At 43.2% G+C, this 23,092-nt stretch overlaps 1 protein-coding gene across 1 annotated transcript in view; it reads right to left on the bottom strand.

The window, feature by feature from the left end:
• Positions 1 to 5,129: 5,129 nt before the first annotated feature.
• Positions 5,130 to 23,092, bottom strand: part of LOC133469359 (gamma-taxilin-like) — a 51,409-nt gene continuing 33,446 nt past the window's right edge. The window contains exons 6-11 of the mRNA XM_061756309.1: positions 19,918 to 20,112; positions 18,060 to 18,179; positions 15,614 to 15,688; positions 13,429 to 13,521; positions 9,963 to 10,058; positions 5,130 to 6,089 (exon numbers count right to left, since the gene is read on the bottom strand). Coding sequence (XP_061612293.1) covers positions 5,784 to 6,089; positions 9,963 to 10,058; positions 13,429 to 13,521; positions 15,614 to 15,688; positions 18,060 to 18,179; positions 19,918 to 20,112 — 885 coding nt within the window. The 3' untranslated portion in view covers positions 5,130 to 5,783. The remainder of the gene's footprint in view (positions 6,090 to 9,962; positions 10,059 to 13,428; positions 13,522 to 15,613; positions 15,689 to 18,059; positions 18,180 to 19,917; positions 20,113 to 23,092) is intronic.

Below are 23,092 nucleotides of genomic sequence, written 5' to 3' on the forward strand. Positions count from 1 at the left end.
ATTGGAAACTTCAGCCCGCCCATGCCACGAGGAAAAGTCAAGGAGGTGCGTTATGTGTAGGGTTGGGCATCGAGAATCGAGACCGGATTGGAACCGGGACTAACGTTCCGGTTCCCCCGGGGAACCGTTCAAATGTAAATATTTCGGTTCCCAGTTTTGATGCCTAGTCCTCTAGCCGCGAAGAAGTGGCGAAAAGCAACGAAGAAGGGTCGTAAGCCAACGAAGAACAACGCACACTATGACGTGCTTGTGCCCAACGGCGGTGGCGGCGAACAAAAGTGTCTCTTAACTATGTTCAAATGAATGACCAGTCGCCTCAGTGCAACACTTGGAATAAGATAATATTGTGTCAAGGAGTTTTTCCCGATGTGTAGCGTCTGACGCGCTCTGAGCCTCAGCCTACGTCGTGCGGCGCTTCAGTGAACACGGTTATTGATTTCAGGAAACTCATACATGGTCTTGATACAGTTTCTCTCCAGGGGGAGATTGTGGAGCAGGTGACCTAGTACAAATATCTGGGCACAGTCATTGACTCCAGGCTGAACTTTGAGGGGCGATCTGTAAGAGAGGACAACAGTGTCTCAGGAAAATGGCTGTTTTTAAGGTTGACAAGAATCTTATCAGAATCATCTTTATTTGCCAAGTATGTCCAAAACACACAAGGAACTTGTCTCCGGTAGTTGGAGCCGCTCTAGTACAACAGACAGTCAATTTACAGAACCCTTTGGAGACAGAGACATTGACAAAAAACAATTGTGCAAAGAGATGCAGAGTTCTCTAGCAAAGGGCGCCGAGACTTCAAGGAGTGGATGCGGTTTAAAGTGACAAGTAGTGCGATCATCTGGGACAATGTCGGTTGTGCAAATGTTACGGATACTCCTCAATCAGTGTGCAAATGGAGCAGATGCTACTCTGGCATGAGTGGCCACTATATGCAAATAGTGCAGCACGGCGAGACAACTACAGCGAGTGCACGAGTAATACATCATTGGCCCCACACAAATGTGACAACCAACTCAAGTCCAAAAATTGCCAGCTTGTTGTAATGGAATTATAAGCGCATGCTAAAACAAGCAAAACGGAAGCAAAACTGTGAGTTTGGTTGAACTTTATTCTACTAAGTATTTAAAAATAGACTCGCATTATTTTTTTTATTCATCTTTTGTCACAAATCCATCGAAGTCCTCATCTTCTGTATCTGAATTGAACAGCCGGGCAATATCGCCATCAAACACGCCGCGTTCCCTCTCGTCGTTGTCGGAGTCGGTCTCGACGCCGGGCGGCTGTTCAGCAATGATGAATGGACAACAGTGAAATCAGGCATCCGCAATCCATTCCCGTATGGTGGCGCTGCCTCCCAGTCTTATGAAGGTGTGTTCGCCGTCTCTCGTCCGTCGCTCCCAGCTTCACTTTGAACACCCCGTTTATACCAATGTTCAGCGGTCGGAGTTGCCACAATTCTGTCTCTGAGCTCTTCAGGCAGTTCCTTTGACCTCATGATTCTCATTTGCGCCGACATGCGCTGTGAGCTGTAAGGTCTTCTCTAGACAGGTGCGTGGCTTTCCTGATCAAGTCCAATCAGTATCATCAAACACAGCTGGACTCCAAGGAAGGTCTAGAACCATCTCAAGGATGATCCGAAGAAATGGACGGCACCCGAGTTCAATATATGAGTGTCTGAATACTTCTGGCTGTGTTGATATTTCGGTTTTTCTTTTTGAATAAATCTGCAAAAATTTCAACAATGTTTTTTTTCCCTGTCAATATATTCATTCTGTGTGTACATTAATGAGGAAAAAATGAACTTAAATGATTTTAAAAAATATATATATAAGAAAGAGTGAAAAATTGAAGGGGGTGTGCAAACTTTACGTACCCACCGTACACTGGGTTTTCGCCCACAGATAAACTTAGGGCAAAATTCAATAGTAGAGGTGTGGTCCATTCTCCCGCACTGGGAGAATGTCCCCTCCCTAAAAGGTACAAAAGTACCGACTCTTCTGTTTTCCTGCTACGGCCAAAGCCCCCTTTTCTCCTCGAGGGTGGGCGGCAGAGCCACATGGGCTTGGTCCGACGAAGCCCCCTCTCCAGGCGATTCAACACTCACCAGGCCAAAAAGACCACTCTGCACAACTCAAGTACGCTTCTCCGAGTGCAAGAGTTGACTTGTCAGCGGGTTTAACCAGGCAGGAAGGATTTTCAATTTGCCCTCTTAGGGCGCGTGCGCAACTTCCTCCTGGTGTTTCGGGTTTAGTCCCCCCCCCCCTGCTGTCTTGCCCTTTTGCATCCTTTTCTTCAAATCAACCTCTCGGCGTCCTGTCGCGACGTCGGAAGAGCCGCGCGACCAGCTTGTTCTACCTAACTTGAGGACATCTTGCTGCTTACAAGTCCAAATTTGGGAGTAAACTAACGATCACAAAGATTCCCGGCACCGACTCACTTCACGAGTTCAGTCACCTCGCATCGTATATCTGTCATTTTCATAGTTAAGCCACTGGGCATCTGTTCCCTGGATTTCCCTGTAGTTTTCATCAAATGTTCTCCGAATGAAAGCTCCTGCTGTGTAGCGCGTGGGCTATTTGACCGGTGAAATCGAGAACTATCATCCTATTCCTATCCTCTATCGGAGTCTTCTCGAGAACAGAGATCGATGGAGGTTTTTCCATCGCCTTCCCTATAAAAAGTATAAATATAAAGAGAGACGCGGTGCCCTATACGAGACAAGGCTAGCTTCGATCGCAACGTTCTAACGTTTGCTCGCGTTACCCCGGAAGTAAACGCAGGGGTTTGCTTTTATCCAAAGCAATATATGCTACAGATGTTCTTTTACACCAGATGCAATGGGACGCACACTTTCCCAAAAGTGCTTTTGTCTCGGCAGACCACAGCGTATTCCCCCAAAGGCCAAGATGTCTTCTAGCAAAATGGATTCTTTTCTTCGAATAATTCTTTTTGATCTTGCAACTCTGCCCTACATTTTTGCCCAGTCTCTCTCTCTCTCTCGCTCTCTCATGGCGGAGTCATGAACACTGACCTTGACTTAGGCAAGGGAGGACTTCAGTTCTTGGCTGTTGCCGTGGGGTCTTTTGCGAACCTTTCGGTTCATTTCGGTCGGCCGGCCACTCACCACTGTTTTATGTTTTGGCCTTTGACGAGTGTAAACAAAACCATTGCATTAAACAGAATTCAAGGCGTATGCAAGGAAATACCGTCACCTAGTGGCCTATTATAGTATGACGTTAATGATGGCATCAAGTTGGTAACAATTGAGTATGTCGTTGGAAATAATGTAGAGGTGAATGAAATATTCCCATTACCATTATTAACTGTTGAGGCAAAGTTTTAAGTCACATTAAAGAGATGTGAATTGTAATGAAACTAAAAGTAAAATGAGTCATGTCCTCAAGTGATGCTGGAATTCAGCAGCGAGTGTATAACAAACGTATTTATATTATGATCTGCTAGGTGAAATTAACTAGTGTGCGCAATTCACATTCAATAGCATTATGGCAGTACGTTTGGTTTTCTGTTAATCGGCACAAAAAAAAAACCCCAGAGAACATTTCCATGAGATTTTGTTGCGAGAAAAAAAAAAAAAAAAAAAATTGTCCCGCAAGTCTTGACTTTCCACTTTGGAGGTTCTGCTGTACATGAATTATGAGTAAATAATTGTGTCATGATTATGAATAAGAGGAGACTTGGTGGAATTTTCTACCTAAGAGGTGTCACCTCGGGGACACCTTTTAAAGCGACCTTTTCCAACAGGAGCGCTGACTTGACATGATGTGGTATTTGTTGGAGCGGGAGGAGCAAGGACCCTCCCGTGGAGTTATTAATGCATGCAAACACTCTGATCTGATGAATCTGATTGATTCAGTCACGCCAATCAATTGAGACTAATCTGAGGTGATTTTAGCTTTTGTATTGAAAGCCGTGCAAATTTCAAAGCCTTTTTGTATAACGAAGCACCTTATTGTGGGTGGGGGCGGCGACATCATTTTTACTGCAGACTTGTCAAACGAAATGAAGCGTTCTGATAAAAGTATGATTTTTCTGCACATCTTATATAGCGGTGGCCTTTTTCAAGTGCACACATCACATGTAGGAGAGGACATTCCACGTTTCATTTTTGCCACGTGTACTCGGGACTTTTACCTTTTTTTTTTTAAGCTGAAATGAAAAGTATATAAATATAAGTGTATGGATATAGTCGATACAGTCGGATTTGGGGTTTGTTGTAGCACCTTCTTGCTGTACTGTAACTTGACACGGGCAACTTTGTACACCAAAACTCCACTGCTGTCTGGTAAATAGATGAATATATCGAATTTTCACGGATGACAAATATTCTTTGAGGGGTGACAAAAAATCCCCTTTGTGTGTGATGATGAGGTGATTTCCCCCCAAGCCCCCACACACCGTTTCATTTTTCAACATTCGCTGGAAAGCTTTTAAAGTGAGCAATAATTTATCATCGATTTACAAAAAAAAAAAAAAAAGTTTGATTTGCATTGCACCCCTTGCAACTCATGAGCCATTGTGGACACATTTAAGGCGATAGTTGAACCTCCAAAGTCCAACACAGTCCGTCCGTACTGTGACGCTGGTTGACTCATTTGTGGCTAACGGCTCGCGCTGTGATTCGCTTTCCAATTGGCTTTCTAACCTTTTCCACACTAAGAGATCTCAATTACTTTCTTCTTCATTCCTGGATTTCTTTCAATCTCGGCATGATGTGTAGCTTTTGAGTTGAGGATCCTTTGGTATGGTAAACCACAGTTAGGTTTTAACGGGAGGGCGTGGATATTTCTTTTCCTCCCTGAATAAAAATGGAAAAACTGCATTCTGTGTTTGTGTTCTTTTTGTACTAATATTGAAATTAGTTTCAGAAATGAGGAAAAGGGCAAACCCTTTTTCACACCACTGTACGTGCGTGGCCTGCGATGGGCCGACGAGCGGTCCGAGGCGAGCCCCGCCTTCTTGGCCAAAACCGGCCGGGACGGGCTCGAGCGCACCTGCGACCCGAGTGAGAAGACGTCGGCGTAGAAGCTGGATGGATCGTTTGAATACAGCCGCTATCGGTGATTTCAAAAAAATACAAATCAAGAAACATCGAATCAAAAGAGCTGTGACGTTTGAATTATTTAAACTAGCACATAAGCATCCCTTATTTTATTAGCTGGCAGAAAACATGAGCTCAAAAAAGGGCAAGAGGTTTAACAATCGCTAATAGAACACAAAACCCAAAGACTACAATTCAAATAAAATATGGCTATGTGTTTGCTCAGAGGCAATTGGGTTTCAGTTCATCATAAACATTTTCTGTCAGCAGTACTGAATTAAGACTTAATAGCTGAAATAATAATTTGAACAAGCAGAACCAACCATAAAGAACACAGATACATTTGAATATCTAAAAAGAAACGTGGTCACACTATGATTAAGGTATGAAAATCAGATTCCATAAACAATGTCCGGTAAAGATGGCAAATTAGTTTTTCAGATCACATTCCGATTTGTGGGCGAAATACCCACCTCCGAAACGATCAATGAGACGTGACTGCATTGCCACATTACCCATGAAAATACTGATGGCAGAACAAGGTACTCACAAACACCAATGATTCAAAACCACTCCAAACATGGAGATCACAGATTTAGAGAAGAATTCAATCATAGAACCAAATTCTTCTTCTTAAACTATCAGACAAATAGATTTATTGTTCGCGTAGAAAACTGGAGAATTTAGAAAACATCCTACGCACGCACGTACGCACGCACGCTCAGTCCGCCAGCGTAGCTTTGGTTTCTAAGGGCTGGCTTGCCAACACAGCGGTGGCGCTTTCAACGGCCAGTGTGGACCGTATCTCAGGTGGTCTGGGGGCTTTATTGATTCCCTTAGTCTCCAGCTTCTCCTCCTCTCCACCTTCCTCCTCCCCTGCCAACTCTGGCGGCTCATCTCCTTGCTCCTGCAGGAGGCTCAGCTGGTTGTTGAGGTCATTCCTCTCCTTCTGCAGAGCTCTGCACAGCCGCTCCAAAAGCTCCAACTTGCCTTGGAGAGCCTTGTAGTGGCCGTCACACAGAGTTTTCTACAACAGAATAAAGATCCTTCATGATGGGTTGAGCCAAACAAAAAAAGCTTTTTTTCTCAAACTCTTGAAGGGTTTCCATGCAGATTAGTGAATCGTGGACTTTAAGTACCAAGGAAGTCTGCCATTAAAAAGAATACAAAGTAACAATGGGCAATAGTTTTTTCCCACTGATACCGATAACTGCGTCTCCAAGGCGAGACCCGTAACGGACATTTTTTTGAATGGTCTTTATCAATTTCCAGGCCAAGGACACCAAACTGATCAAAACCTGGAGCAGGGACCGCCGACTTATGAATGTTGTATATGGTATATATTGTGTTTTATATTGAACTGGCCCCAAACAATGCATTTTGACTGTCACTATACACAAATACAACGAGATTGAGATGACATGCCATGTATATAAATGTACCTACAATCAATACTAAGATATTCAAATATTACATACAGTGGCTACGGAAAGTATTCAGACCCCCTTCAATTTTTCACTCTGTTAGATTGCAGCCATTCGCAAAAATCATTTAAGTTCTTTTTTTTTTTCCCCTCATCAATTTTCCCCCATATTGACAGAAAAAAACTGAATTGTTGAAATTGTTGCAGATTTATTAAAAAAGAAAAACTGAAATACCACACAGCCATAAGTATTCAGAGCCTTTGCTCAGTATTTAGTCCAAGCCCCCTTTTGAGCTAATACAGCCAGGAGTCTTTTGGGGGATGATCTTCTTCTTTTCCTTTCGGCTTGTCCCGTTAGGGGTCGCCACAGCGCGTCATCCTTTTCCATGAGAGCCTATCTCCTGCATCCTCCTCTCGAACACCAACTGCCATCATGTCTTCCCTCACGACATCCATCAACCTTCTCTTTGGTCTTCCTCTAGCTCTCTTGCCTGGCAGCTCCATCCTCATCATCCTTCTACCAATATACTCACTCTCTCTCCTCTGGACGTGTCCAAACCATTGAAGTCTGCTCTCTCTAACTTTGTCTCCAAAACATCGAACCTTGGCTGTCCCTCTGATGAGCTCATTTCTAATTTGATCCAACCTGGTCACTCCGAGAGCGAACCTCAACATCTTCATTTCCGCCACCTCCAGCTCTGCTTCCTGTTTTCTCTTCAGTGCCACTGTCTCTAATCCATACATCATGGCTGGCCTCACCACTGTTTTATAAACTTTGCCCTTCATCCTAGCAGAGACTCTTCTGTCACATAACACACCTGACATCTTCCGCCACCCGTTCCAACCTGCTTGGACCCGTTCTTCACTTCCTGACCACACTCACCATTGCTCTGGACGGTTGACCCCAAGTATCTCAAGTCCTCTACCCTTGCCATCTCTTCTCCCTGTAGCCTCATTCTTCCCCCACCACCCCTCTCATTCATGCACATATATTCTGTTTTACTTCGGCTAATCTTCATTCCTCTTCTTTCCAGTGCATGCCTCCATCTTTCTAACTGTTCCTCCACCTGCTCCCTGCTTTCACTGCAGATCACAATGTCATCTGCAAACATCATGGTCCACGGGGATTCCAGTCTAACCTCATCTGTCAGCCTATCCATCACCACTGCAAAAAGGAAGGGGCTCAGGGCTGATCCCTGATGCAGTCCCACGTCCACCTTAAATTCTTCTGTCACACCGACAGCACACCTCACCGCTGTTCTGCTGCCCTCGTACATGTCCTGTATTATTCTAACATACTTCTCTGCCACTCCAGACTTCCGCATGCAGTACCACAGTTGCTCTCTGGGTACTCTGTCATAGGCTTTCTCTAGATCTACAAAGACACAATGTAGCTCCTTCTGACCTTCTCTGTACTTTTCCATCAACATCCTCAAGGCAAATAATGCATCTGTGGTACTCCTTCTAGGCATGAAACCATACTGTTGCTCGCAAATACTCACTTCTGTCCTGAGTCTAGCCTCCACTACTCTTTCCCATAACTTCATTGTGTGGCTCATCCACTTGATTCCTCTATAGTTGCCACAGCTCTGCACATCACCTTTTTCTTAAAAATGGGCACCAGTACACTTTTCCTCCATTCCTCAGGCATCTTCTCTCGCACTAGAATTCTATTGAACAAGCTGGTCAAAAACTCCACAGCCACCTCTCCTAGATGCTTCCATACCTCCACAGGGATGTCATCAGGACCAACTGCCTTTCCATTTTTCATTCTCTTTAATGCCTTTCTAACTTCCCCCTTACTAATCATTGCCACTTCCTGGTCCACCACACTTGCCTCTCTACTCCTCCCTTCTCTATCATTTTCCTCATTCATCAACTCCTCGAAGTATTCTTTCCATCTACCTAGCACACTGCTGGCACCAGTCAACATATTTCCATCTCTATCCTTAATCACCCTAACCTGCTGCACATCCTTCCCATCTCTATCCCTCTGTCTGGCCAGCCTGTATAGATCCTTTTCTCCTTCTTTAGTGTCCAACCTGCCATACATGTCATCATATGCCTCTTGTTTGGCCTTTGCCACCTCTACCTTTGCCCTGTGTCGCATCTCAATGTATTCCTTTCGCCTCTCCTCGGTCCTCTCAGTGTCCCACTTCTTCTTAGCTAACCGTTTTCCTTGTATGATTTTTTTTGGGGCAACATGTTTTTCACACCTGGATTTGGGGATCCTCTGCCATTCCTCCTCGCAGATCCTCTCCGGTTCTGTCAGGTTGGATGGTGAACGTTGGTGGGCAGCCATTTTCAGGTCTCTCCAGAGATGCTCAATTGGGTTTAAGTCAGGGCTCTGGCTGGGCCATTCAAGAACAGTCACGGAGTTGTTCTGAAGCCACTGCTTTGTGTGTGCGTTGGGTCATTGTCTTGTTGGAAGGTGAACCTTCAGCCTAGTCTGAGGTCCTGAGCACTCTGGAGAAGGTTTTTGTGCAGGATATCCCTGTACTGAGCCGCATTCATCTTTCCTTCAATTGCAACCCGTCGTCCTGTCCCTACAGCTGAAAACACCCCCACCGTTGCATGATGCTGCCACCACCACTCAACACATACCACATAGAATTAAGGCCAAAAAGTTCTATCTTGGTAGGATCAGACCAGAGAATCTTATTTCTCACCATCTTGGAGTCCTTCAGGTGTTTTTTTTAGCAAACTCCATGCGGGCTTTCATGCGTCTTGCACTGAGGAGAGGCTTCCGTCGGGCCACTCTGCCACAAAGCCCCGACTAGGGGAGGGCTGCAGTGATGGTTGACTTTCTAGAACTTTCTCCCATCTACCGACTGCATCTCTGGAGCTCAGCCGCAGTGATCTTTGGGTTGTTCTTTACCTCTCTCACCAAGGCTCTTCTCCCCCGATTGACGGGCAGCTCAAGGAAGGGTTCTGGTCGTCCCAAACGTCTTCCTTTTAACGATTATGGAGGCCACTGTGCTCTTAGGAACCTGAAGTGCAGCAGAATCTTTTTGTAACCTTGGCCACAAATCTGTCTCTGAGCTCTTCAGGCAGTTCCTTTGACCTCATGATTCTCATTTGCTGTGACATGCACGGTGAGCTGTAAGGTCTTCTCTAGACAGGGGCGTGGCTTTCCTAATCAAGTCCAATCAGTATCATCAAACACAGCTGGACTCCAATGAAGGTGTAGAACCGTCTCAAGGATGATCCGAAGAAATGGACAGCGCCCGACTTCAATATATGAGTGTCACAGCAAAGGGTCTGAATACTTGTGGCTGTGTTGATATTTCGGTATACTTGATGCCCTATCAACAATAAATAATTCTGGCTCCCACAGACGAGTCGTCTCACTTTCAGAAAGTACTCCTAATCTAAAGTCCTTAGCTGTAAGAATGACACCTATCATAAAATGTCAAACGTATTCCTACAACTAAGATCAACAAAATACTATGAAAATCGAGAAATAGATAAAATTACCTCCTCTGCCATCTGCAGTAAAGTCTGGTTGTTGCCCTCCCATTTAGTCCTCCATTGTGTGGTTTCTTTCTCCAGCTTTTTAATCTTCTTGGTCATCTGAAAAGTGAATAGAGTTAGGCCCTGCCGCACACCGCACGCCGTGGCCAAACTGGAATGGGAATTAGGGTTGGCCATTGAGAACCGATTGGAACCAGGATTAACGTTCCAGTTCTCCCGGAATCATTCAAATTAAAACATTTCGCTTCACAGTTTCGATGCCTACAGTCCGCCGACCCCGAACAAGAAGCGGCGAAAACCAACAAAGAACGCGCACAAAGACGTGCTTGCGGCGAACAAAAGCGTGTCTTAACTTTGTTATAATTAATGAGCAGTCGCCTCACTGAAACACTTGGAATAAGATTGTGCAAAGGAGGCTTTCACAATGTTTCGAAGTCTGACGTGCTCCCTCCTTCTCCAAGCCTCAGCCTACACCGCGCGGAGCTTCAGTGACGTCAACTCTCAGTCACTTGAGTGAGTGAAACAATAAAATACGTCTGCACCAACATTGAGGCAGCTAACAAGCTCAACGGTCGCTTGCACTTTCGCACTGGTTTTTAGCGTTTACTTTAGTCTTCATACCAACGCAAGAGCCAATGACAGAAAAAGACATCTTAAACTCAAACTTTACATCACAGTGAATTGGGACAAAATTCACAAACGTCTCACAGCGTCACAAACACTAACCGTACGCCTCATCGGTGGGTACGGAAAGGAATCGTTTCATAGCATTTGGTTCCATTCATTAATTGTTGGTGTCGTGTCAAGTTACTTTTCATGCCAAAATACTCAGTTCCGGTCCGTGCCCTTCAAAATACAAGGCTACAAGCTTAAAACAGGAAGTCAAGCTAAAACTTGTACATATAAACCATTTGACGTGATAAAAGAGTCCCAAATAACTCTTTTAACAAATGTTATATTTTACTTTTAGATGCAACATTAATGAACGAATAGTAAGTCAATTGGGTTACTTCCACACACACTGCGCTTTAGTTTGAAAAGATACTGGTTATAAAGAACACAGAATCAAATGTACATTTCCGTCTACGCTGCAGGCTGCGAAGACAATGGATGTTCAGAATTTGGACACGCTTCATTTAAACCATGCAAACCTTTTTGGCCCAGCCCCATAAAAGAATCGGAATTGGGACCAGACTCTCAAATTCAAACGATGCCCAACCCCTAACTGGAAAGAAAAAAAAGGGGGAAGGCAGTTGGCGGCTCACACCTGCACATTGAGCAACATTATCTACCAACACACTGAGACGGAAAACCGCAACCCATGGGTGTCAAACGTGCGGCCATTTTCTGCCCGTCAGGCATGTTACAGTTCATTTATACATATACACTGTTATTTTGTAACTCATACTTTTATTTTGACACAAGCACCATAGAACCGGAAGTGCAGAGAGAGAGAGCGAGAGAGAGAGAGAAGGTCACCATGGCGGAGCACGCTTCCAATCCATATGCAGTAAAATAGTGAGACTGTGTGACGCAACGCCTATATATGTATCATATCGTGCATTGTTAAGTAATTTCCAGGGATGTCACATGATCGAAAATCGGGGTCAATCACATGATTTTCAGCTGACAGAGATCATTTTTATTTATTTTCTGACATTTTAAATGTTACGAAGTGAGGTACAAAGATCTTGCCAAATAAAAGAGAAATAGCTTCATGTTATGTTACACAATGTAACTCTGTTTTTTCCCCCCTTTTAGTACGTGTACAAACATCTGCGAAAGACACACGCTCCCCGTGTGTGTGTGTGTGTGTGTGTGTGTGTGTGTGTGTGAGACACACACACACACACACGCCCACCCTCAGCAAGCTGAAAAGACACTGGCTCTACTTCTAAACAGCCTGATAGAAAGCCTCCTCGCTGAATGCCGTCGTCAACGAGTCAAGAGAATATCAGACAGGTTAGCAATTGTGACGCATCCAAACGACTTACCTTCAAATAGAAGATGCTATTTTTAAATGATTTCATTTCTTAAGGAAAAACAACTCTTCCGTTAGCTGGCCCTGTGTGGGAAAAAGTAATTACCCCCTTTGTTAAATCATGACTTTATTGTGGCTCATCACATCCATCCATCCATTTTCTGAGCCGAGGGTCGCGGGCGTGCCGGAGTCCATCCCAGCTGTCATCGGGCAGGAGGCGGGGTACACCCTGAACCGGTTGCCGGCCAATCGCAGGGCACAGACAAACAAACAACCATTCGCACTCACATTCACACCTACGGGCAATTTAGAGTCTCCAATGAACGCATGTTTTTGGGATGTGGGAGGAAACCGGAGTGCCCGGCGGAGAAAACCCACGCAGGCACGGGGAGAACATGCAAACTCCACACAGGCGGGGCCGGGGATTGAACCCGGGTCCCCAGAACTGTGAGGCTGACGCTCTAACCAGTCGCCCACCGTGCCAAGCCTGATTACCTCCAGACCTGTTCAATAAGGAAATCACTTAAACAGAATCTGTCCCGACAAACTGAAGTCAGACAAAAGATGTATAAAAGCTGCAACAAAATGACACCATCCAAAGAAATTCCAGAACAGTTGAAAAATCAAGTAATTGACATCTACCAGTCTGGAAAGGGTTGCAAAAGCCATTTCTTAAGCTTTAGGATTCCAGCGAACCATAGGGAGACCCATTTTCCTCACGGAGAAAACATGGAACAGTGGTGAAACTTCCCAGGAATGGCGCCTACAAAGATTAACCCAAGAGGACAGCAATGGCTCATTCAGGAGGCCACAACGCAACTCAGCACAACTTCTAAAGAACTGCAGGCCTCCCTTGCCTCAGTTAAGGTCAGCGTTCATGACACAATAAGGAAAAAGTGGTATCCACAGAGTTCCACGGCGAAAACCAATGCTGATCAAAAAGAACAAAGGCTTGTCTTTTGCAAAACAAAAACAAAAACATCTGAATGATTGGGAGATTACAGTATCTGGACAGACGAGATGAATGTTGAGCTTTTTGGAAGGTGAGTTTGGGCAGTGACAAAACTATGCTGCATGTTTTTCGTAGTCTGAAAATGTAAACACGAGTCGCGTGTGGCTGTCACAACTCACTTTGATTGGCCCGCGAAGCCCAATAGAAGACTTTGTGTGCGGACGTGACTTTTTGTCGTGCGATTGGTGAAATTGAGTCAAACATCACTGTGGTAATCATGGTGGATTGGAGCAACGGCGGCCGATGCGAAAGTCCAAAACTAAAGTTGAAGGACAAATTGTGCACGCAATTATTGATAAATGAAAGTAGCGAACGGCATGTAGATTATTGTAACGGAGTAAAAGGACTGTTTCTTCTTAACATAAATACTCAAGTAGAATTCATCCTAAATGTTCCTTGAGTAAACGTAACGGAGTAAATGTTGCGCGTTCCTACCCACCTCTGGTGATTAGTGATGAACAGATTGGATCCCTTACCTTCTCCATCTCTTGTCTGAAAGTGGTGAAGACCTCGTTGCTTTTAGCCAGAGTGCTCTGAAATTCCTCAAACTTGTCCATGTAGAGGGAAAGCTGTGGTGCATGAGATGAGTTTTAGAACCGTTATACAGTCTAGGTCAATTGTATTGATATAGAGCCCATTCACAACATACATAAGGTGTTTTACATAGGGAACATGTCTGGAGCCTCGTCCTTGAGCCGTCACTTTGGCATGTTGGAGGGTTCTGTATGGCCCAGTGATCCTAGGAGCTAAGTTGTCAGTTGCTTTATGCCCCTGGTAGGGTCACCCATGGCAAATAGGTCCTAGGTGAGGGACCAGACAAAGCAAGGCTCTGAACCCCCCTTTGAGGAATGAAATATATGTACCTAATTTTCCCTTGGCTGATCCCCGTGTCCTCCATTTGAAACCACGCATAGAGGTAAAGCTCAATTGTGAGCGCCTGGTGGACTACATCTTTGGGGTCCAGCCGAGCACAGCCCAAAGAGACAACATGGGTTCCGCTTCCCATGGGCTCATCAACTATTGGTGGAGCAGTATCCGGACAAGTGTGAAGCAGTTGGGATGAGAATCATCCATCCATCCATCCATCCATTTTCTACCGCTTATCACGGGGGCAGTAGCTTTAGCAGGGACGCCCAGACTTCCCTCTCCCAAGCGACTTCATCCAGCTCTTCCGGGGGGATCCCAAGGCGTTCCCAGGCCAGCCGAAGGATGTAGTCTCTCCAGCCCCTTCATGTTTTCTTTAAAAAACTGTACCCATCTTAAAAATTCTGCCTGGGTAATCAAACATATGTGCACAACTGTGCGTTTACTCATTTACTAAATAAACGTAGGGCTGTGAATTTCAAAATAAGGCAAGTAAATAAAAAGAAAGTGTTATGTGTTCAAATAAACTGCTTAACTTCAGAATAATTCTTTGAATTAATAATTATTGACTAAAAACGTCATGCTTTCATCATATGGGTAGAAGCAAAATCATGCATTGTAAAAATGCATTATACATAGGTAGAAGGATTTTCCAGAATTTTGAGGTCAACTTTGGGGGTGCATATACGATAGATAGCATATATTGTTATATCGCACAGCTGTACTCCAGGTTGCCCTGACAACATCTCAGGATGCCCCCGGATGAGATGGATGTAAAGGCTGGGTAGGGGGAAGTCTGGGCTTCTCTGCGCGTTGGTTGATGCCACCGTGACCCAGCCCCCGGGTAAGCGGAAGAAAATGAATGAATGAATGGATGGTCTATCTTCTTATAGCAACGAGGTCCAACAATGTTTTGCACCTATATCTAGAGACCTCCTAAACAAGAATATACACCATACAAAATTAAGGTACCGTGATTTCTCGTGTATAATGCACATTTTTCCTCTCCAAAAAATGTCAAAAGTCAATGGTGCACATTATACATAGATATAGGGGAAAATGAAAAAACCTCCCCCATTTTATAAATGTATCCCGCCATCTAGAGGTATTAAAAAAGCTGTACACTTTAATTCCAATATGCCACTGCCATCTAGAGAGAGGTGTATACTTTCATTCTCATATGCCACCACCACCTAGTGGTTATGAAAAAGGTGTAGCCTACACTTACATTCCAATATGACAGTGGGTACGTATGACTGCCTATATGTACAGTTGTGCTCAAAAGTTTACATACCCTGTTAGAATTTTTTATTTTATTTTTTAAATAAATACAACTTGACTGAACAACAATTAATTTCATTATGGTTATGTTTTGTTGAGTGAAAATGCTTTTCTGAAATCCCATTAAAATAAATTTAAATGTGTTTCACCTGGCCCTTCATGTTTTTCTTTCAAGAATTGTACCCATCATACAAATTCTGCCTGGGTAATCAAACATGAGCACAACTGTGTGTTTTCTCATTTACTAAATAAAAGTAGGGCTGTGAATTTCAAAATAAGAGCACGTAAAAAAAAAAGTGTTCAAATAAAGTGCTTAACTTCAGAATAATTATTTGAAAAAACTAACAAAATACAGATAATACTTCATGTTTTGATCATATAGGTAGAAGCAAAATCCTGCATTGTAAAAATACATTATACATAGGTACATAGGGTTTTCCAGAATTTTGAGGTCAACTTTAGGGCTGCGTATTATACACGAGAAATTACGGCATGTGGTGATGGTTCTGCATTGACCTGCTGCTTGAGCTGAACTTCTTGTTCCTTCATCATCTCACACTTGCGTCTAGATTCTGTGGCATCTTTCAGCAACTGAAATCACAAAAATAGAAATGCTCACTGACAACTGAAATGTATAGTTACAGTCTCTACATCATTTGTGTGAATTGAATATAATTGTGCAACGTGACAAAATATTTTGATTCGAAGCTACAGTGCCATCAAAAAGTATTTGCTTCCTGCTCCAAATTTTTTGCACAGTTTCCCCACTTTAATATTTAAGATTATTAAACAAATATAAATATCAGACAAGGATAATCCAAGTAAACAGAAAATGCAAATTTTAAATGGTGAGTTTATTTATTATGGAAAACAACTATTCAAAGCTACCTGGCCATGTGTAAAAAGGTAACTGCCCACCTGAACCTAATAACTGGCTGGCCCACCCACAGCAGCAGCAACTGAAATCAAGCACTTTCTACAACTGGCAATGAGTCTTTCACATCTCTGTGGAGAAATATTGGCCCACTCTTCCTTGCAGAATTGTTCTAATTCAGCAACCCTGGCAGATGTGACCATAAATGGCTTTTTAAAGGTCATGTCGCAGCATTACAATCGGATCCAAGTCCGGACTTTGACAAAGCCACTCCAAAATCTTCATTTTGTTTTCATTGAGCCATTCAGAAGTGGACTTGCTGGTGTGTTTTGGATTGTCGCCCTGCTACAGAACCCAAGAGCACTTCCACTTGAGGTCATAACTGATGGCCGAACATTCTCCTTCAGGATTTTCAGGTAAACATGGTTCAAGATTCCATCAATCACAGGAAGTCGTCCAAGTCCTGAAGTAGCAAGTAGTGTTTGACTGTTGGTATGATGTTCATTTTCACTGTGCTACATTTCACTTCATTTTTTCCCTCATTAATGTAAACACAGCACAGGAAAAAAAGGGAATTGTTGAAATTTTTGCAGATTTATTAAAAAGGAAAAACTGAAATATCACAGAGCCATAAGTGTTTAAACCCTTTGCTGTGACGCATATATTTAACTCTGGTGCTGTCCGGTTCTACATCTTCATTGGAGTCCAGCTGTGTTTGATTATACTGATGCACTTGATTAGGAAAGTCACACACCTGTCTGTAGAAGACCTTACAGCTCACAGTGCATGTCAGAGCAAATGAGAATCATGAGGTCAAAGGAACTGCCTGAAGAGCTCAGAGACAGAACTGTGGCAAGGCACAGATCTGGCCAAGGTTACAAAAAGATTTCTGCTGCACTTAAGGTTCCTAAGAGCACAGTGGCCTCCATAATCCTTAAATGGAAGACGTTTGGCCGCCCGGCCAAACTGAGGAATTGGGGGAGAAGAGCCTTAATGAAAGAGGTAAAGAAGAACCCAAAGATCACTGTGGCTGAGCTCCATAGATTCAGTCGGGAGATGTGAGAAAGTTCGCAAAACTCAATCATCACCAGTCGGGGCTTTATGGCAGCCTCTCCTCAGTGCAAGACACATGAAAGCCCGCATGGAGCTTGCTCAAAAACACCTGAAGGACTCCAAGATGGTGACAAATAAGATTTTCTGGTCTGATGAGACCAAGATGGAACTTTTTGGCCTTAATTCTAAGCGGTATGTGTGGAGAAAACTAGGCACTGCTCATCACCTGTCCCAACAGTGAAGCATGGTGGTGGAAGAATCATGCTGTCGGGGGTGACAGGACGAATGCTTGCAATCAAAGCGGCCAAGTACAGGGATATCCTGGACGAAAACCTTCTCCAGAGTGCTCAGGACCTCAAATGGGGGCGAAGGTTCACCTTCCAACAAGACAATGACCCGAAGCACACAGCTAAAATAACGGAGGTGTGGCTTCAGAACAACTCTGTGACTGTTCTTGAATGGCCCAGCCCTGACTTTAACCCAATTGAGCATCTCCGGAGAGACGTAAAAATGGCTGTCCACCAACGTTCAGCATCCAACCTGACAGAACCGGAGAGGATCTGCAAGTAGGAATGGCAAAGGATCCCCAAATCCAGGTGTGAAAAAGTTGTTGCATCATTCCCAAAAAGACTCATGGCTGTATTAGCTTAAAAGGGTCCTTCTACTAAATACTGAGCAAAGGGTCGGAATACTTATGGCTGTGTGATATTTCAGGTTTTCTTTTTTTAATAAATCTGCAACAATTTCAACAATTCTGTGGGGTGCTGTGTGCACATTAATGAGGACAAAAATGAACTTAAAGGATTTTAGCAAATGGCTGCAATATAAAAGAGTGACAAATTTAAGGGGGTCTGAATACTTTCCGTAGCCACTGTGTACACACACACACACACACACAGTGGACCCCCACCTACTCACCTACTCATTACATTACACAAGGCCAACTCTGCCAGCTATTTAATTCATGCATGTGGTGATGTTTTTTTTTAGGATCAGAACTACAAAAGTACTGAGGAAAACACAAAATGTACTCACAAAGTTTCTTTCTCGGTGCTGTTTCTCCTCCACTTCTTTCATCATTTCAGTGATTTTCTGCAATTTAGCGTCCATAAGCTGTTGCTGTAGCTCTTTGTGCTTGAACACACTGTCTATGTGCTGCAAGAGGGAGACATTTTACAGGTCAGATCAAATGTCAAGGCTTCTCACAGTCCAATTTGGGCATCACGGAGTGGTTAAGAATGCAGCATTTCGGCAGATGGATCCAGGTTCGATGATGCTAGTTGAGTAACCATTTGATTTCGAGATGGGCAAGAGTTGAGGTGCCCCTGCCTGGGCAACTCCACCAACTGCTTGCCATATACAGATGAACGTCCCACCAGTGGTGTTTATACAGTAATCCCTCACTATATTATTGTGTACTTATCGCATCATGGATTTTGATGGATTTGATTGATTATGATGCTACAACAATAAATCATAAATGCGCTCTTTCACTTTTCAGAAATATAAACAGATTTTAAAATATTTGGGGGAATAGTTGATATGTACAATGAAAACACATTCATTGATTTGGGAAAAGAAGCCCAAAGGCTTACATGAGATCCTTCCCTTGAAAATAAAATCACTCTAGTAGCTCATTTAATGGTATGTAAAAAGCAAATAAGCAAAGAAATGAATAAAATAAAAAAATAAAGATGCAAAATAAAATATCAACAAATCAAGAGGAAGACAACAAAATGACAAGAATTTATACGATATCGATTTAAGACTTTGTTTTAATTGCACTTGGTATTATTATTATTATTATTATTATTTTGATTGACTTGACAGAGGATCATTCATCAAAGCAAACCTGAACATTTTGTAGGTGAATTCCAGAGTTTGAGAGCATGGAATTTGATTAAGAACATTTTTATGACTGGCGGTACGACAACAAGGTAACTCTGTTTGTTTGACCTCTTGGTGAGTAGGCATGGATATCAGATGATAAGTTTTGAAAGGTGCCTGCAATGTCTTGTTTGCGATGACTGCATTTAAACAAACAAATGTTTGCAGCATGTTAATACAAGAAATTGCTGAGTTCAATTATTACTTTTTTCTAAAAAGTATATAGTTTGATTTGTTTTCGTCAAGGAAAGCTTGTTCATTTGAAACTACCTTGAGATGTACTCCATAGTTGTATTGGCATTTCCAATGATACATCCAAGGTCCGAGTGAGACATGGTAATTAATATTTGTGTCATCTGCAAATATGCGTAGTGATGACCCAGATATTACAGCAAAATCTTTTTTCCAAAAAACAGGAACAGAAGGGGACTAAGTATTGTCCCTTGAGGCACACCATGCTTTAGTTTTTCTTTCTTAGAGGTTTCTTTCTTAAAGGTTTATACAGACATATTGTTGTCTCTTACTGTGGTAATCACTAAGCCACCTGAACAAAACATTTTATAGACCATATTGATGGAGTTTTGACAATCGAATGCTTTTGCGAGATCTAGGTATACAGTGGAACTCCACTATTTCATCTCTCTTGATTGGTCCGTTTTAGTCACATGCTGTGATGGCGTACTCAGCATTCCACCCGCGCCACTGCCTTCTTGATCGATTTTGCAGCAAAACTAAATGTATCATCTGGTCCTCTAGGTATATATCGAATGGTAATTGCTGCCAGATGTTGCAAATTCAACCAGTTGATCTTATCGCAAAGACTCCTGATCTCATCGATCTACAAACTTTCAAGTACTTTAGAAAAAAACTGCAATGTGGATATAGATTCTCAAATCATATTTTCGACGAAAGCTCCTTTCAAATGATCTTCAAAAGCAATATTAGAGTGTAGTTGGTCAGTTACACAACATCATTTCACAGCAATTTGGCGCAGGAGATCTCTTACCTCCTCTCTGAGCTCATACTGCTCAATGAGCTTCTTCAGCTTCTCAGCAAGGTCCATGTTCTCCTGCCTCAGCTTAGTGTTGTGAGAGCTGTGTTGGTCCATCTGGACCTCAATATCACTTAAAGTCATCTGGAAGTGAAGCATGGCTTCCTTGCGTTGCTCCTCATACTCCCTGGACCGCTGAGCATTCTCTTCCTATTAGAAAACCAGGTGGGAGGGAAGAGGAGGTGGTGAGAGGACTGTACTTCATTTTTAGTGACAATGTCATTCATTGAAGCATGGCAACAAGCAGCGGCAGCTGGTCAATAAGAGGGCGCTGGGGCGCCGCCCCGCTGCTGCTGACTCACACTGAAAAGGAGAAAAATGAATGCAAAGTTGCTCAGTTATAAAACATCAACATCTGAAGCAGTGGCAGCTGGTCAATAAGAAGGCGCTAGGGTGCCACGCCACGCCACTGCTGCTGCTGACTTACACTGAAAAGGAGAACAATGAATGAAAACATGATATTATAAAAATATTACTAATGATATGTATAAACCACTCGTGTCCCGCCTTTCACTATCTTTGATTGGTTTAGAAACCAGACGGGTTTTATGTGTCTGCTTTCAAGTCGCATTTCTTCCTCAAATGGGTGGTGTACAGGTGGATGCGCTCTCTTTTTTGGTTTTTGTCGCACCATTCTGAAATGAGGGCGCATAGCTAGTCGCACTCCAGAGCCATGTCTTAAATAATACAAATTTTAAATAAATAAATCCTACGCCGGATTTCCAGCACCATGCCGGAATATTTTAATCCTCCGACACAGTTTCATTTTAGATTAAACGAGATACCTGATGTGTGTGCATATATGTATATATATATATATGTATATATATATATACACACACACACACACACACGTATTTTCACGACCATAAGGCACACTTAAAAGTCTTACATTTTCTCCAAATTGGACGGGGCGCCTTGTCATGTGGCGCGCCTTATCTGTGCACAGAGTTCCAAAATCTGTAAATGTTGTTGTGTGACTTTGATGAGCGCTCCGCTTGACCGACTGGGAGCATTTCCTGCCGACACGCTGCTTATATAGAGGAAGGCGGACGTGACTGAGGACAGCATGCGGACGTTAAAGGGGGAAAGGTGCGCGTGAAGGAGGACGCTAAAGGCACGCCCCCAGTAGGTCTATAGTGCCGGGGTGTGCATTGTGCTAAACAACATCGGTTTGGCTAAGGACCCCCGAAAATGGCACTTACGAAGAGACATGCTTACGAAGCACAGTTTAAACTGCATGCTAGCGAGAGAATTCAAGATCAACGAATCCATGGTTCGCAAGTGGAGGAAGCAGGAAAACGAGCTTCGCCAAGTCAAGAAGACGAAGCTGAGTTTCCGCGGAAACAAGGCGAGGTGGCCCGAGCAATGGATTAATGAGCAAAGAACAGCCGGGAGAAGCGTCTCTACAGTCCCCATTCGACTGAGGGCAATAACTCGGAGCTTGCCATCATTCCGAGAGGCTTGACGAAGGAACTCCAACCCTTGGACATCGGTGTAAACAGGACGTTCAAAGTTGCGAGCGGCGTGGGAGCGATGGATGACAGATGGCGAACACAGCTTTACTAAGACGAGGAGGCAGCGCCGGGCGAGTTACGCCACAATTTGTGAATGGATCGTGGATGCTCGGGCTAACGTGTCTGCTTGCACTGTTGCTCAAGCTTTCGTAAAAGCCGGCATCATTTCTGAGGAGCCGCACGGCGACGAGACTGACTCCGACAATGACGAGAGGGAACCCGGCGTGTTTGATGGAGAACTTGCCCAGCTGTTCATTTCGGATACAGAACATGAGGATTGATCCAAAAATAACGTGAGTACATTATTAAATACTTCAATAAAGTACAAATGCAACTCAGTTTTGCTCCCGCTGCCTTTTTAAAAACATTGTTTTCGCGTGCATGCATGCTACCGTATTTTTTAAGCTAGCGTATGTTTTACCATGCCATCGCCCAATAATACGGTGCGCCTTATGTATGTGTTAAATACAGAAATAGACCCCGTAACTGAGACTGCGCCTTTTATTACAGTGTGGCTTATGGTCGTGAAAATACAGTATATATATATATATATATATATATAGAGCGAGAGAGACACACACACACACACGTGATTACGCCAACATAAAGCGTTTGTTGTTTTAATTAAAGAGATGCTACAATTCAATAGAACATACATAGGGTTAGAGTTTGTAAACGGTTGGTAAATAGTATTTTTTGACAAAAATAAAATGATTTCCGCCTTTTTTTTTACGGCGTCAATCACAAACACTCTTAGATTTGTGACTGGATGACCAAGGATGTGGATGCGGAACTACGTCGAGAACAGATTTCCGCCTTATGCCGCAGAGCAGACAACAAATTTTCCGCTTGCACAGTCAATAATAGTCACGCAGCGCGAGTAGAAGTGCGACATACATTCGTTCGTCCAGACCACGACCGTTCGCAAACCGAAAATAATACGTAACTCGAGGTAAGTTTCTCTGCGAAAAGTTTGTACGTAACCCGAATTATTCGTAGTCATTCGTAACCTGAGGTTCCACTGTGTGTGCGTGTGTCTCTCTCTCTCTCTCACTCACACACACACACACTCACACATTTATTAGGGCTGTCAAAATGAATGCGGTAATGCATATGATTAATCACAAACAATTATTGTATTCATCATGTATTAACGCAGATTAATCATACAATTTCACCGCACACGCTCCTTTACATGAACAACAGATAGATATATTAAAGGTGACGCAGGTTGCTATAAGGTCAGAGATGAGGTCAATGCTTACGCCAATGCAAAGTGAGGAGCTACTGGTGTGCTCAGTGGCAAATTTTGCTTCAAAAGTCACCCCGATGAGACTTTCGATAAAACAAAGGTCATTTGTATCTAGTGCAGCGCTGAACTCTCTTTTCATCGAAAAGTTTAAAATACAATCTCATAGTCAAATGTGTATTATGTGATTGGTGCATGTGACTGATTGCGAATTATCAAAATTCAAGTGTGATTCATCAGATTTTGTTTTAAAAATTTTAATTATCGATTGACAGCACATATACATATATACACACACACATATACATATATACACATATATATATATATATATATATATATATACATACATATGTGTGTGTGT

Source organism: Phyllopteryx taeniolatus, chromosome 2, assembly GCF_024500385.1.
Source record: "Phyllopteryx taeniolatus isolate TA_2022b chromosome 2, UOR_Ptae_1.2, whole genome shotgun sequence".
NCBI lineage: Eukaryota > Metazoa > Chordata > Actinopteri > Syngnathiformes > Syngnathidae > Phyllopteryx > Phyllopteryx taeniolatus.